Genomic DNA, 16,468 nt, shown 5'->3' on the forward strand with positions numbered 1-16,468 from the left:
ATAATATACACAAGTTACAACCCAGTTCATTAATAATCATTGTCAAATTCAGTTAACGTACGCAAGCACGTCGCTTCACAAGTAATTTCATAGAACATGAAATTAGCACAAAATATGAATCACGTAATCGCGAGCAGCAAATTACTTCTAAAGTACGTACCTAAGTGGAAATATGTTACCTGAAAAATGAACTCAATTAACAGTTACCTTTTTTTAGTTTATTAGTTTCTTCTTCGAAATTACATTCTTCCTGAAAATTTCTCGATAGCAAGTCGTCTTAACGTCGGACAAGCACAGAATTTACCTGAAGTTCTTAAATATTTTATAGAACCGTATCCTGAAAAATACTGAATGTTAATAACATAATTCATCAAATCACTACAGCTTTATACTGAATTTAGTCGGAGAAATTAGACTGTGTATTTGTTTACGGCTGTCAGTGCATTCGCACTGAGCGCTCGATCAGCTGTAGGCGCGTGACGTAGGAAGAATTGTTTGCGGTCAACGACTGCCTTGTGCGGCGCGCAGACTTGACTGTTGCTTTGAGTATATGCCGCCGCCAAAACACAGCGCGGTATCCTTGTATTCCTTGCATGTTTACATGTAGCTGTTAGTTTCTCTAAAGTATGTCATTCCACAAAAATTTTAACGTTTGATATATGATGTATTCCCTTAGAGCGTCGTGATTTAAGAGTTTCTACTTCAACAGTGCTATCATGAATAATTTTGCGAATTCTATATGGACCGTTAAAAAGCAGAAAAAATTTGCGACACACGCCCTTTCCTTTGTGAGACAAACGATGAGACTTAATTAACACTTTTTGACCAACTGAAAAAGTTTTTAAACGACCAGGATGTTTAGCTGATTTCTCTCTTCTAGCAGCCACAGATGCAATATTTTGTAGAGCCAGGTTGACAACTTCAGAATGCCGCAGTTTCCGTGAAGGCGGAAAAGGAACGATTTCAGATACGTGATTTGTCGGTGCTTTGTTTTTTAATATCAGTATAGGCAGTAAAGAAGTTGAGTCATTAGGAAGTTCATTCAGAATGTTTTGAAAAATATGAAGATACTGATCCCAAGTTCTGTGATTCTGATGACAATAAAGACGACACAATTTATTGATTTCCTTCATCCATCTCTCTGAAGCGTTAGATTGAGGGTGAAAAAGTGAAATGATAATTGGTTTAATCTTGTGACGCCGTAGAGTACGAAGCCAAATTTTAGAACGAAACTGTGATCCATTATCTGATATAACCTTATCAACATGACCCACTTATTTAAGAAAATGTTTGATGAAAGCATTAGATACTGAACGAGCTGTTGCTTTGCTTAATGGTGTAAAACACACATATTTTGATGTCAACTCCACTGTTACGAAAATGTACGCAAAACCATTAGTAGAACAAACCACTGGACTGAACAAATCGACTGCAGCCATGTCCTTTAATTTCGCTGGAATGATAGGAAACAACGGTGCTCTGTGAGAAATTGTTGGCGGCTTAGCCTTTTGACATAATTTGCATTTGGCCAGAACAGATCGAATACGTTTTTCCATATTATTGAAGTAGCAATTTTCCCGTAATTTATGAAAGCATTTTCTGGGACCAAAGTGCGCATAACTGAAATGCGTGTACCAAATTAATTTATTGACCCACTCATCAGGAATACAAACTAACCAAACAGAGTTGTCGACGGTTTTTTGCTTAAAAAGAATGTCATTGCGAACTAAATAATGGTGTCTAATCGCTACGCTTTCCTTTCTCCTCCACTTCTCCTTAATGTCCTTCCAGATTGGATCCTTATTTTGCTCCTTAGCGATGTCCTGGAGCGAAGACGAAATAAAGTTCTCAAACGCAACACTTTGAATATACATCAAACAATAATTGTTTTCCTTGCAGTCCTCTTCAGCACTTTGTTTCAAACCCATAGGTGCACGTGATAAAGCATCAGCAACAATATTTGAAGAACCCTGTATGTAAACAATACTAAAATCAAATTTCTGTAGGTACAACGCCCATCGTGACAATCTGCCATGAGTTAATTTTGTCGACATAAGGAATTCCAGAGCTCGATGATTGGTATAAACCTTAGTATGTCTGCCAAACAAAAATGTCCGAAATTTTGTAAAAGCCCAAACAACAGCCAAAGCTTCAAGTTCCGTAATCGAATAATTCTTTTCTGATTTAGAAAGAACACGACTTACAAATGCAATAGTTTTCTGTACTACAACGCCGTTTTCTTCTATCTCTTGAAATAAATGAGCACTAGGCCTTTGTATGATGAGTCCGTCGCCAAACAAAAATCTTTAGATTAATCCGGATGTGAAAGAAGTGGAGCAGCAACTAAAGCATCACGGAGTTGTTCAAATTCTGACTGAGCTTCCTCATCGCAACACCAATTAGATTTATTTCCAGATAGTTCACATAAACGAGGTGTGGCCAAATCATCCAATTTAACAAAGCGTCTAAGAAAATTACAGACACCAAGGAAACTACGAACATCACGTTTTGTGGTAGGAACAGCATAATTACGAATAGCGTCTAATTTTTCTGGATCAGGAAGAATACCTTCTGTAGAAATAATGTGACCGAGAAATTTCACCTGAGAACGACCAAATTCAGATTTTTCTAAGTTCACTGTAATGCCAACTCTTGCAAAGATACGTAATAATGAATCCAAAATTTTGTTATGCTCACTCCAAGAATGTTTAGCAATAAGAATATCGTCAACATATGAAGTAATATTGTTACGAAGATAAACAGGTAAAATTTCGTTTAAGCCACGAATGAATGCTGATGAAGATACAGTAAGTCCAAACGGTAATTTCCGAAACTGGTAACAGTTACCAAAGGCTAAAAAGGCAGTATATTTTCTACAATCAGGGTGGAGTTCTATTTGCCAAAAACTTGCGTGCATATCAATCGTCGATAAAACTTTAATTCCATGGGAATGTTGAAGAAGTTCATCTAAATTTTGTGGGCGGTCAGTTTCAGGAATGATGATATTATTTATCTGTCTGGAATCCAGAACCAAACGAATTGACCCATCCTTTTTAAGAACAACGTGTAATGGGCTAGTATAAGGACTGACTGCAGGCTCAATAATGCCCTGATCTAACATGTACTGAAGTTCATTCTTAACCTTGTCTCTGTAAGCCAAAGGAATAGCGTACGTTTTCCCGCGAAATGGTGTGTGATCTTTTACTTTAAATAAATATTGTAAGCCTTGTATAGTTCCTGTGTGATGACTAAACACTGTAGCATGTGAAGTCAAAATTTGATGCAGCTCTTCTCTTGCAACGTCATCTGGCACTTCAGCTTTCTTAACCTTTTCATTAATTAATTCTTCGCTATTAATTATATCATCCATCGCGTCTCTGTATCTATTGTCATTGTCATGAATAAACACACTGTCGTCATAATGCTCAACGAAAACATCAGAAGTAAGAAATCTTAAACATTTTGAATCTGATTCAGATCTTGTTAAACACTCGAAAAATTTCAAACATTTCGGCATTCCGGTAACACTCAAATTCACACTTCCTTCTTTAAAGTTCAAAATTGCCTTATGTGCGTTAAGAAACTCCATACCTAATATAATTTGTGTACTGAGTAATGGAACAATAATAAAATTAGCAGAAATTTCGTATCCTTGACAAATGAAATTTAAGTTGGTCTGTTGTTTGACTTCCACACTTTTTCCAGAAATCGCTCCTCGGATTGTAGTTTTAGAAACAGGTAACACAGGACAAGCAATAGTTCTTACACATATACGAAAAACTGGTTCACTAATGACATTCAATGGGCTCCCAGAATCTAAAACTGCAGTGAACTTATTCTTACCCACACATACTTCAATAACAGGATGTAAAAATGCGTCTACATTATTTTCCTTTTCGTCTAACAAAATGTCTCTCATGTCTTCCAGGCGTACGTAGTGTAAAGTCGTAGTGTCATTACTTTCTGAACCGTCTATATTGCTGCCAGAAGCCGAAGCTGCAAGTCATTGTCGATTGTTTGCGTCACGTCTTTGATTATTCGCGTCATTTGGCGGATCAATTTCTACTATTTGCACTTGTCTCTCTGAAGTTCTGTCACGTGGAGGATGCCAATTAGGTCCCTCCTGCCTGTTAGATGCAAATTCCTGGTTGTGTCTGTTATTAAAATTTCTGTTTTCCTGTCTGTCTGCATAACTACTTCTTGTGTAATTTCGACTGTCACTTCTGAAATTATTGTTGTATCTACTACCCTGGTTATTTCTGTAGAAAGAATTTCTATTACTGTATGAATAATTTCTGTCTTGAGGATACCGATTACTGTTTCCGTATGATTGATCATTCCGGTAGGAATTACCGTTATTATAATTGTCTGTGTAATTTCTGTTAGAACGTCTGTTATTGTCATAAGGCTGGTATCTATTGTCCTGTCTGTTACGTCTGTCATTCTCAAAGTTACCCATATAACGCCCGTTCCGATCACTATCCCTTTTCTCTGAAAATCTATTGTAATTACTGTTACTGAAAAAGTTACAAGAGGTCCCGTCGTCGTTGTCATACTCAAGTTCTTGCAACAAAGTCTTAAAAGTCTCAATGTCGTCTTTACATCTTCCGGCTAAAGCAATTTGTCTTATGGATTGTGGCAGCTTAGTTAAACAAATGCGAATTAATTCAGTCGGGCTATAAGGGTTGGACAGGAACTGATTCTTTCGAATCATGTCTTCAAAGTATTCTGCCGACGTGCGGAACTCAGACTGTTTAAAATTACGCTGCATAATCAGACTATGCTTGACTGTGTCTTGCGTGTTTTCGGACCAATATGCCGATAGAAATGCGTGATAAAAATCATTTAGATTATTACAATCTCTAATGAGTGCGCACATCCGCGTCGCCGGTTCGTTTTCTAAATATCCACACATAAATTCTAGATTGTGACTTAGTGGCCAATTTGGTGGAAGTGCGTACATAAATTGATCTAACCATGCACATGGATGTATGTCATTCTTAGAATTGCGGAAGATCTTAAATTTCCGAACAGTCAAAAAGTGTTTATAGTCAAAGTTTTCGCCTCGTGGTGACAAAGACCTACCGCGTCTGTGCCAGTCCCAATGTTGATTATTGTCAAGTTCACGCGCCTGGCGCTCTCTTGTTGCATCCCGTAAATGAAACAAATTACTTTCTTCAAACCCCTCTGCTACCTGAGATTCTAAATTTCTTTTGCTGTCTTTTCCTACAATTTCGCCTTCGATTTGTTTGACTTGCTTTCGTAATGCCTCAACTTCACTTTTAACGCGTTCGTTAAATTTTCCCTGATTTTCAACATGCTTATTTATGTTCTGGTATTCTTCGGTTTCTGCAAATGGCAATGGTGCTATATCATCTGAATCTCTGTCCCCATTTAAACTAAGATTTGTCAAATTGTCTGAAATCTCCTCAACTCTTTCCGATAAATCACCTATTTGTTCTTTCTGTTTATTTACGTCTTCTGTAAGTATCGCGACTCGCGTTTCAGTATTAACACATTTAGTAGTTCATACTGATGTGTTAGGTTATTTAATCTGTCATTCGGTACGGATTCCTCGATTCTCTCAAATATTTCTTCCTTATCTTTTGCACGTTGTAAATTTAACTCTGAAAATTTCTGTACTATCACGCGACCTCTTTCCTCCTGTTCCCCTTGTCTAATCTGTACTGCAATTAATCTATTATTGTGAGAATTCAAAATCGGTTGAACTTCTTCTCTGATTTCTTTCTTTAATTCATCTTTCATATCTTTGAAACATGTCCCAATTCGTGAATCTAACCGTGTTTCCATTGTTCCCATCTCAGTTCTAATTGTTCCTATCTGTGATCCCACTAAGTCTAACCGTGTTTCCATTGTTCCAGTACCAGTTGTAATTGTTCCTATCTCGGTTTTAATTGTTCCTATTTGTGAGTCAAACCGTGTTTCCATTGTTCCCATCTCAGTTCTAATTGTTCCTATCTGTGATCCCACTAAGTCTAACCGTGTTTCCATTGTTCCCATACCAGTTGTAATTGTTCCTATCTCGGTTTTAATTGTTCCTATTTGTGAGTCAAACCGTGTTTCCATTCGTGCTCCCAAATTTAATATAGCACTCATCAACTGCTCCATATCTTCTGTCGCTAATCTCGTAGTCTGTGAATTTTCTGATTGAGAAAAATTTTGAAATGGTTCCGGATTATTTTCCCGACTTATTACATTGTTTTCCACTTCATTATCCATCATACTGTTTTCCTCTGTTGGCGAGTTCGCCATGTTAAGAATTTCGTCATTCTGACTATCCATCATTTATGCCTTTTTCATCGATCACGTAATCATTTACAAAGCATACAAAACTTTTCACTGTACGGAAATTACACACAATGACTCTTTATCTCCAACAATACCATTCACTCGAAATGTTTCCCTCAAACACGATTAACGAACAATTGAAATAATTGCACTAAATCGTCAAACGCGTATACAAGGCAATAAAAATTAAATTTTGAAAAATACCATTAGAAGAATGCTAATTACCAAATCTACACATGCAATACAGACTACAATTACTAAACTACAAACTACTACAACCATACTACTGTCTACTATTTTTACAATCAGAAGAATTCGAAGGGACGATCCTGGCAGGGTCGCCACGTGCATGGGGGCTTAATTAAATAAAATGCAAATATTTTTTAAGTTTTTGGTAGCTGTAAGTCCGATTATGTAAGTCTCGTAAACGGTTGGCCCTGACTAGTATTATTACGCAATCTGACTGCATAGAGCAACAACAAAGAATGAAATAAAATTTTCGTTAACACAATTAATTAATTAATTAAGTCCCCAGCAACTATAAAACCTACAAAACCAAGGCACAAGTATGACTGTTCTGTGGGTGGAAGTATGACTCATCGTACACATCTGGCACGGTTCTTCTTCAATAAGACAAGAAATTTCAAATACCATTTATACTGATGTGATAAAAAAAAAGTTAGAAATACTATAATTGCGCAAGAAACCCAGAATTACACTCTAATACAAGAACACACGCCAGATGCTTTGTTGACTGAACCTGTAATGACGCATTATTCAGGACATTGAAATAACGAGGAAAAAAAAACAAATGTAGTTTGTTGCCTTAATTTATATTGATGAAAAGCACTCTAGACATTACAATCTCTCCACACCGACTCGCTACTACCACATCTCAACCAGAACTCTCCAATATCACATGTCAGCAAGCACTGCCTACTAGCACATCTCAACAAACACTCTTCACTACGACATCTCAACACAGACTACTACGAGACCTCGACAGGCACTGACTACTACGAGCTCTCCCCAAGCACTGTGGAGGCGGCTGAATAATACTCTTTGGCGCAATCTCTGGCGCAGTGGCTCAGTGTAGCCACCTTTCAATGTTTCTAACACTTGAAAGGTCTGTTCGCAGTTAAGTTGGTGCTATCACCTAGCAGTGAGTTATGTTTATTCTTCTTCTTATCATCTTATCTTGTTATCACTATTGTTTCTGCTAATACTTCTGCACGTGTTATGTAAATGTTTCTCTGTTCTTCTGTTCCGATTGTTTATACACTCCTGGAAATTGAAATACGAACACCGTGAATTCATTGTCCCAGGAAGGGGAAACTTTATTGACACATTCCTGGGGTCAGATAGATCACATGATCACACTGACAGAACCACAGGCACATAGACACAGGCAACAGAGCATGCACAATGTCGGCACTAGTACAGTGTATATCCACCTTTCGCAGCAATGCAGGCTGCTATTCCTGTGGAACGGCTTGCCATGCCATTTCCACCTGGCGCCTCAGTTGGACCAGCGTTCGTGCTGGACGTGCAGACCGCGTGAGACGACGCTTCATCCAGTCCCAAACATGCTCAATGGGGGACAGATCCGGAGATCTTGCTGGCCAGGGTAGTTGACTTACACCTTCTAGAGCACGTTGGGTGGCACGGGATACATGCGGACGTGCATTGTCCTGTTGGAACAGCAAGTTACCTTGCCGGTCTAGGAATGGTAGAACGATGGGTTCGATGACGGTTTGGATGTACCGTGCACTATTCAGTGTCCCCTCGACGATCACCAGTGGTGTACGGCCAGTGTAGGAGATCGCTCCCCACACCTCGGTCGTATGCAGTCCTGATTGTGGCGCTCACCTGCACGGCGCCAAACACGCATACGACCATCATTGGCACCAAGGCAGAAGCGACTCTCATCGCTGAAGACGACACGTCTCCATTCGTCCCTCCATTCACGCCTGTCGCGACACCACTGGAGGCGGGCTGCACGATGTTGGGGCGTGAGCGGAAGACGGCCTAACGGTGTGCGGGACCGTAGCCCAGCTTCATGGAGACGGTTGCGAATGGTCCTCGCCGATACCCCAGGAGCAACAGTGTCCCTAATTTGCTGGGAAGTGGCGGTGCGGTCCCCTACGGCACTGCGTAGGATCCTACGGTCTTGGCGTGCATCCGTGCGTCGCTGCGGTCCGGTCCCAGGTCGACGGGCACGTGCACCTTCCGCCGACCACTGGCGACAACATCGATGTACTGTGGAGACCTCACGCCCCACGTGTTGAGCAATTCGGCGGTACGTCCACCCGGCCTCCCGCATGCCCACTATACGCCCTCGCTCAAATTCCGTCAACTGCACATACGGTTCACGTCCACGCTGTCGCGGCATGCTACCAGTGTTAAAGACTGCGATGGAGCTCCGTATGCCACGGCAAACTGGCTGACACTGACGGCGGCGGTGCACAAATACTGCGCAGCCAGCGCCATTCGACGGCCAACACCGCCGTTCCTGGTGTGTCCGCTGTGCCGTGCGTGTGATCATTGCTTGTACAGCCCTCTCGCAGTGTCCGGAGCAAGTATGGTGGGTCTGACACACCGGTGTCAATGTGTTCTTTTTTCCATTTCCAGGAGTGTATTTATTCTGTGAAACTACAAATGTATGCTATAGGTTTGCTACTTTAACATAAATGAAGCGAAAGGAGACTGTCAATAGAACATTGCTAAAAACTCCGAAATATCCTTTTACATGTCAGGAACATATCCCACATAACACTTTCACACGTACTAAGGTACAAAAACTAGCAATACCAAGGGTACGACAAACTAATCATTCACCAGCTTCCCCACGGGCGCTCTACACCACAGGTACTCAAGTTATGCTTTTCTTGTGCTCCTTAGGACATGTGTTACCTATTACCTACCATTTACACACGTTGTCATAGACAACAGAACATAGCACAAATTATATCAGTGTTTAGGTTGATACGCTGTCTATATAAACGTCAACTGCCACTTTTCGCACCATTCAGATATTTCTTCCAAATCGTTTTGCAGTTGGTTTTGATCTTTTGATGGCTTTAATAGTCGATGAACGACAGCGTTATCTGAAAACAACCGAAGACGGCTGCTCAGATTGTCTCCCAAATCGTTTATATAGAAAAGGAACAGCAAAAGGCCTATAACACTACCTTGGGGAACGCCAGAAATCACTTCTGTTTTACTCGATGACTTTCCGTCAATTACTACGAACTGTGGCCCCTCTGACCGGAAATAACAAATCCAGTCATATAACGTAGACGATATTCCATAAGCACGCAGTTTCACTACGAGCCGCTTGTGTGGTACAGTGTCAAAAGCCTTCCGGAAATCCAGAAATACGGAATCGATCTGATATCCCTTGTCAATAGCACTCCGCACTTCATGTGAATTAAGAGCTAGTTGTGTTTCACAGGAACGATGTTTTCTAAATCCATGTTGACTCTGTGTCAATACACCGTTTTCTTCGAGGTGCTTCATAATGTTCGAACACAATATATGTTCTAAAATCCTGCTGCATATCAATATTAACGATATGGGCCAGTAATTAAATGGATTACTCTTACTACCTTTCTTGAATATTGGTGTGACCCGTGCAACTTTCCAGTCACTGCGTACGGACATTTCGTCGAGCGGACGGTTGTATATGATAGTTAAGTATGGAGCTAATGCATCAGCATACTCCGAAAGGAACCCAATTGGTAAATTGTCTGGACCAGAAGACTTACTTTTATTAAGTGATTTAAGTTGCTTAACTACTACGAGGATATTTACTTCTACGTTACTCATGTTGCAGCTGTTGTCGATTCGAATTCTGGAATATTTACTTCGTCTTCTTTTGTGAAGGCATTTCGGAAGGCTGTGTTTAGTATCTCTGCTTTGGGAGCACTGTCTTCTATAGCGTCTCCATTGCTATCGTGCAGAGAAGGCATTGATTGTTTCTTGCCGCTAAAGTACTTCACATACGAGCAGAATCTCTTTGGATTTTCTGCCAGGCTTCCAGAAAAAGTACCGTTATGGAAACTGTTATAGGAATTGTAGTCCGCGCTAAATTTCGAGCTTCTGTAAAAGATCGCCATTCTTGGGGATTTTGCGTCTGTTTAAATGGCATGTTTGTTTCGTTGTTTCTGCAACAGTGTTCTAACCCGTATTGTATACCAAGGAGGCTCAGCTCCGTCGTTTGTTAATTTATCAGGTATAAGTCTCTCAATTGCTGCCGATACTATTTCTTTGAATGTAAGTCACATCTGGTCTGCACTTATATTATTAATTTGGAATGAGTGGAGAATGTTTCTCAGGAAGGCGTCAAGTGAATTTTTATCTGCTTTTTTTTGAATATGTATATATTTCGCTTATTTTTCGAGGATTTGGTGATGACAATATTCAATCTCGCTACGACAACCCTGTGTTCACTAATCCCTGAATCGGTTTTGATGCTTGTTAAATAAATAAATCAGGATTATTTGTTGCTAAGAGATCAAGTGTGTTTTCACAAACGTTTACTATTCGCGTGGACTCACGAAGTAACTGCTCGAAATAATTTTCAGAGAATGCGTTTAGCCGAATTTCGGATGATATTATATGCGTACCTCCGGAATTAAACACGTATTTTCGCCAACATATCGAGGGTAAATTAAAGTCACCCTCAACTATTATCGTATGAAGCAGGTACGTGTTTGAAATCAAACTCCAGTTTTCTTTGAACCTTTCAGCAACTGTATCATCTGAATTGGGAGGCTGGTAAAAGGACCCAATTATTATTTTATACCGGTTGCCAAAAATGACCTCTGCCCATACTGATTCAAAGGAAGTATCTACTTCAATTTCGCGACAAGTTAAACTACTTCTGATAGGAACAAACACGCCACCGATAACCGTGTTTAGCCTATCCTTTCGGCACACCGTTAGGTTATTCGCAAAAATTTCGGCTGAGCTTATATCCGGCTTTAGCCAGCTTTCAGTGCCTATAACGATTTGAGCATCAGTGCTTCCTATTAGCGCTTGGAGCTCTGGTACTTTCCCAACACAACTACGACAATTTGCAACTGTTATACCAGTGGTTCCTGTATCTACGTTTTTCCTGTGTTCAGCCTGCACCCTTTGTGACTGAAGCCCTTCTTGTGTTTTCCAGAGACCCTTTAACCTAAAAAACCGCCCAGTCCACGCCACACAGCCCCTGCTACCCGTGTAGCCGCCTCCTGCATATAGTGCACACCTGACCCAACCAGCCTTTGGCGCCAGTCGAGGAATCTGCAGCCTACACGGTCGCAGAACCGTCTGAGCCTCTGATTCAGACCCTCCACTCGGCTCTGTTGCAGAGGTCCGCAATCGGTCCTGTCGACTATGCTGCAAATGGTCAGCTCTGCTTTCATCTTGCAAGCAAGACTTGCAGCCTTTACCACTTCTGTTAGCCGTTCGAATCTCTTCTGATCCAAAGTGACACACATCATTGGTACCGACGCGAGCCACGACCTGCAGTTGGCTGCACCCTGTGCTCTTTATGGCATCCGGGAGGACCCTTTCCACATCTGGAAAGACTCCACCTGGTTTGCACACGGAGTGCACATTGGATTTCTTACCCTTATTGTCAGCCAAATCCCTAAGTGGCCCCATTACGCGCCTAACGTTGGAGCTCCCAACTACCAATAATCTCACCCTCTGCGATTGCCCGAATCTTGCAGGCTGAGTGGTTTCCTCTAAAACAGGACAGGCGACAGCATCTGGCTCAGCGACAGTGTCAGCCAAAGACATCAACCGGAACCTGTTTGTCAGACAAACCGGGGAGGCCTTACGTGCTGCCGCCAGGGAAGTTTTTCGCCGCCTGCTTCACCCCGGGGCGACCTCCACTCGACCACAGGTGACGAGTCAGCCTCAGTGCGAGCAGTAACTGGGTTGGCCACCGGTGAGGACCGATCGGAGGACTCTGACGTGCTGGACGTCCGTTGGATCCCCACGGCCGGCCCACAACAGTGGTGCCCATCCACTGCAGCCTGAAGCTGTGTAACCGAAGCCACCTGTACTATCGGACGGAGACAAGCTGGTGCCGGCTCCATTATGCTCTGGGGAACATTCACCTGGACATGCATGGGTGCAATGGAGCACGTGCAAGGCAGCATGACGGCCAAGGAGTAGATCACTTACACCCCTTCATAGCCATCATGTTCCTCGACTGCAGTGGCTGTTTTCAACAAAATAAGGCTCCATGCCACAAGGCCTGGAGTGTGATGAAGTGGTTCAAGGAACACAATGGCGAGTTCCAATTGTGTGCTATCCCCACAATTAACCAGATCTGAACCAGATCGAACCCATCTGGAATGTGATTGAACGTGGCGCTAGAGCTCATCGGCCCCCTCCTCGGAATTTACAGGAAGTAGGTGTCCTTGCAAATGTGGTGCCAACTCCCTCCAGCGTCCGAACAAGGCGTCATTGCTCGCATACCACGACGCGTCACCGCTGTTATCCGTACCAAAGGTGGACGGCTATTAGATAGGTGGTCATAATGTACTGATTGATAAGTGTACAACGTTCGGTACGAGTATGACTGTCTGACATCTGTGGGTTTGAGTGTAAGTGATATACGATATCTTTGCATCTTCTATTTAGATAAATAGCGATCGGGATGTGTGTTCTTGTTTTCCAGACGTACCGAAGTTCGCAGAGCCCATCAGTAACGTCACAACGCCTGTCGGCAGAGAGGCCATTCTTGTCTGCGTGGTCGAGGATTTGTCTACCTACAAGGTCAGCAATACTTCTCACTCTGTGACGTAATAAAATACCAGGACATGTTAGCATGTATAATTATTCGGTAGTTAATTTTCCTTATAGAACTTCTGGAGGAAATTTATGCTGATAGGATAAGGCACCAAGCAGATGTCAATACTGGAGGTTCAGTCACCAAAATCACTATCTTCTGAAACAATTATTTCATTCAATTTGTCTAAGTTTGTTCACGCACTAGCATCTATCAGTAGAATGTAAGGCTACACACTTCACAAAACGAAAAATGGTAGTAGCCATCTACCGCACGTTAATTGGGCGTGTGAATACCTATTATTATATCTGGAACTTAAGCTCTGTTTCACTGCCTATGAATTTGAAAACTGAAGTTTGTCGACAAAATAGAGTAATTAGAAAAACAGTTACACTGTCCACACTCTTTTATTACTGCGGCGTGTGGGAATAGTATCAAGTCGCGGCAACGGGCGACTGGAAAAGTATAATCACATTATGCAGAAAATCTATATTGCGAAAAACACAAGGAAACAAAACATAAACTACCAAAAACTGAATCGGGTGGTTGGTTGCCAGCTTCAGTTTTCGAAAGTGTCTTATTGAGGTCGGAAGAAGGGAAGACGAATGGTCGAATTCGGTTTATTGGGAGAGTTACAGGAGAATGAAGATCACCTGTAAAGGAGATCGCCTGTAGAATTGAGGTGTGACCCATTCTTGATTACCTCCAGAGTGTTCGTAATCCCCACCACATCGAGTAATAGGAGACACTGAAGCAGTGCGGAAGTGTGCTAATAGATATGTTAACTGTAAGTTCGATCAGCACATGTTACGGAGATACTTCGTGAGCTCAAATGGGAATCCGTGGAGGGAAGACGACGTTGTTACCGCGAAGCACTGTCGAGAAAATTTAGAGAAGAAGCATTTGCGGCTGACTGCAGAACGATTCTGCTGTCGTCAATGTAGACTCCGCGTAAGGACCACGAAGACAAGAGAAATTAGAGCACATAGCCAGTCGTTTTTCGTCGCTCCATTTTCGAGTAGAAATGGAAGTAGAATGGCCGGCCGGAGTGGCCGAGCGGTTCTAGGCGCTTCAGTCTGGAACCGCGCGACCGCTACCGTCGCAGGTTCGAATCCTGCCTCGGGCATGGATGTGTGTGATGCCCTTAGGTTAGTTAAGTTTAAGTAGTTCTAAGTTCTATTGGACTGATAACCACAGAAGTTAAGTCCCATAGTGCTCAGAGCCATTTGAACCATTTTTTTTTTTTTGGAAGTAGAATAACTGGTATTGGTATAAAGTACCCCCTCTCATGAGCCGTATGGTGGCTTGCAAGGTATATAAGTAGATGTAGGTGTAGATGTAGATGTTAACGAATCTTTTCTTGGTCCTTAATGTACTGAATCCACAGACCATAGAGGTAAAACTATTTAACATCTCCAGCAGTCATATTATTTGAATTTCATTCATTAAAGGAATAAGACTAAACTTACCATTTATATGGTAACATAAAGAGTGTCATCTATCATGTGTCTTACAAGAAACAAGTGGTACTATGGATGCAGAAAGAGGTACAACAACCCGAAAATGACCAATCCACTTTCTTCATTAGTATGCAGGGTAAGTAGAGTATGCAGATCTAGATGACACACGAAGTTTGAGTTAAAAATAATTAGCTGAGAGTATTTCACCATGATGGGTCACAGTAATATCGCTTTATTAGGAGAAAACGTTTAAAAACTAACAGAAATAAAAATTAGATAACAGTCCAAATGAAAATTACAAATTATTTATTACGTAATAAGTAAGAAACTAATGGGAAGCAAGATCGTTATATGGTATACAAGCGAGCGATTTTATCGTTATTTCGATAATGTAAAATACGAGAAAGGATAACCAAATGTCGTATCTACTGTATTGCTTCTAAGCCCCACTGCAAAAAAAGTGATTAACTGTTGTACTGAACTAAAAAGTTCCGAAGTAATATTGACGCACATGAAACTGGAAAAATGAAGGTAACTACTAGAAACGTATATGTTCCCTTGAGGGTTTTCAAACTCTGTGCCATTATTACGACAAGTACAGCAAGAACATGCCAGAATTCGCACTAATGCGATAATAAATGAATTTTCTAAGAAGGATATCTATCCTTCGATGTAACGTTAGTTTTCCATCGATTTATTGAAAAGTAAACACAATTTAAAGCGTCTAACGTTTATCATTGTTATTAGCGAAACGTTATAGAATGTACTGAAACGAATAATGTAGTTGGTAGATAAAAGCATTTCGAAACCACGGCAATAGTGAAACGACATTGACGGAAAATTAGCATATATAAAAGCAGCAATATGAGTGTGAGGCGAGAAAAATACATACATTATGTAGCATTTATGCTGATGGTGCTAAGTACATATACATTCTCGTTATTAATATAAGACTTTAGTTTCTGAGCCACGTCAACAGACTGATAATCTCACCTCGATAGCAAAATACAGTAGTACCTGAAATTATTATAAAATATAAAGGTCTAAAACGAAGGATTTTCAGGTAAACATACTATTTGCTAAAATTGTTTTTAATAATAGAACATTAGAAAATTTTAATAACCTTTGTTGTGACTTGTGACAATAACACCATAATCACCAGTAACTGCAGTCACTTGATACCAGTATCACAATTTCCCGGATTGCGATCTCGGCCTGTGCTGCGCATCCATTTTGCTGTTACACGTTTTGTAATGCCATCAACCAGTTTGTCACAAGTGCGCCTTTTGGAATGCATCGAAGAATTTTCTTCGTCCAGTTATCATCCAGTTCTTCCTCTGCATGATCCATCGACCGACCCCCCCCCCCCCCCCCATTTAATTTGTATTGCAGACATAGTGAGTTAGTCAACTACAGTTCCTTCCGTGATTCATCTGTATGGTTCCGTCTCCATTGTCATTCCAAACAAGCATCTTTCTATTGCTCTCCGTCTCTGCTATGAGCTAGAACTAACAATACTCACTGGCTGTGAACTCTACGTTTCAGACACATCGCAAGCTCTTATTTAGAATTCCAGTTCATATTCAGTCATCTGTTTACTCATTTACCTTCCATACTGCAGTAGCTGTCAAAATAACGTGTACATGTTTTGTATGATAAACTGATCTATAAGCAGGTAAATTTACAGGAGCATAAGAAGTCTCACATGAAAAGAAAATTGAATGTCCATTGCAAAATGGTCTGTGACCTGACACTCTTATAATACGACGAATAGCGCGTTTTTTAAAAGAAAGATCAGATTTTTTTCAGTATATAAAAATGAATGTCTTAAAAGCTACCAACAGAAAAAAATGGATTGATACTCTTAAATTAGGAATTGGGGAAATGAGTTAGAAGGAAACTTAAAAGT

General features: G+C 41.0%; 1 protein-coding gene across 1 annotated transcript in view; it reads left to right on the forward strand.

The window, feature by feature from the left end:
* The window catches only part of LOC124795931 (protein CEPU-1-like), a 383,857-nt gene that overhangs the window by 216,318 nt on the left and 151,071 nt on the right, over nucleotides 1-16,468 (forward strand). Inside the window, exon 2 of the mRNA XM_047260012.1 lies at nucleotides 12,989-13,086. Within this exon, the coding sequence (XP_047115968.1) occupies nucleotides 12,989-13,086 (98 nt within the window). The remainder of the gene's footprint in view (nucleotides 1-12,988; nucleotides 13,087-16,468) is intronic.

The sequence above is a fragment of the Schistocerca piceifrons genome, chromosome 4 (assembly GCF_021461385.2).
Source record: "Schistocerca piceifrons isolate TAMUIC-IGC-003096 chromosome 4, iqSchPice1.1, whole genome shotgun sequence".
NCBI classification, from domain to species: domain Eukaryota; kingdom Metazoa; phylum Arthropoda; class Insecta; order Orthoptera; family Acrididae; genus Schistocerca; species Schistocerca piceifrons.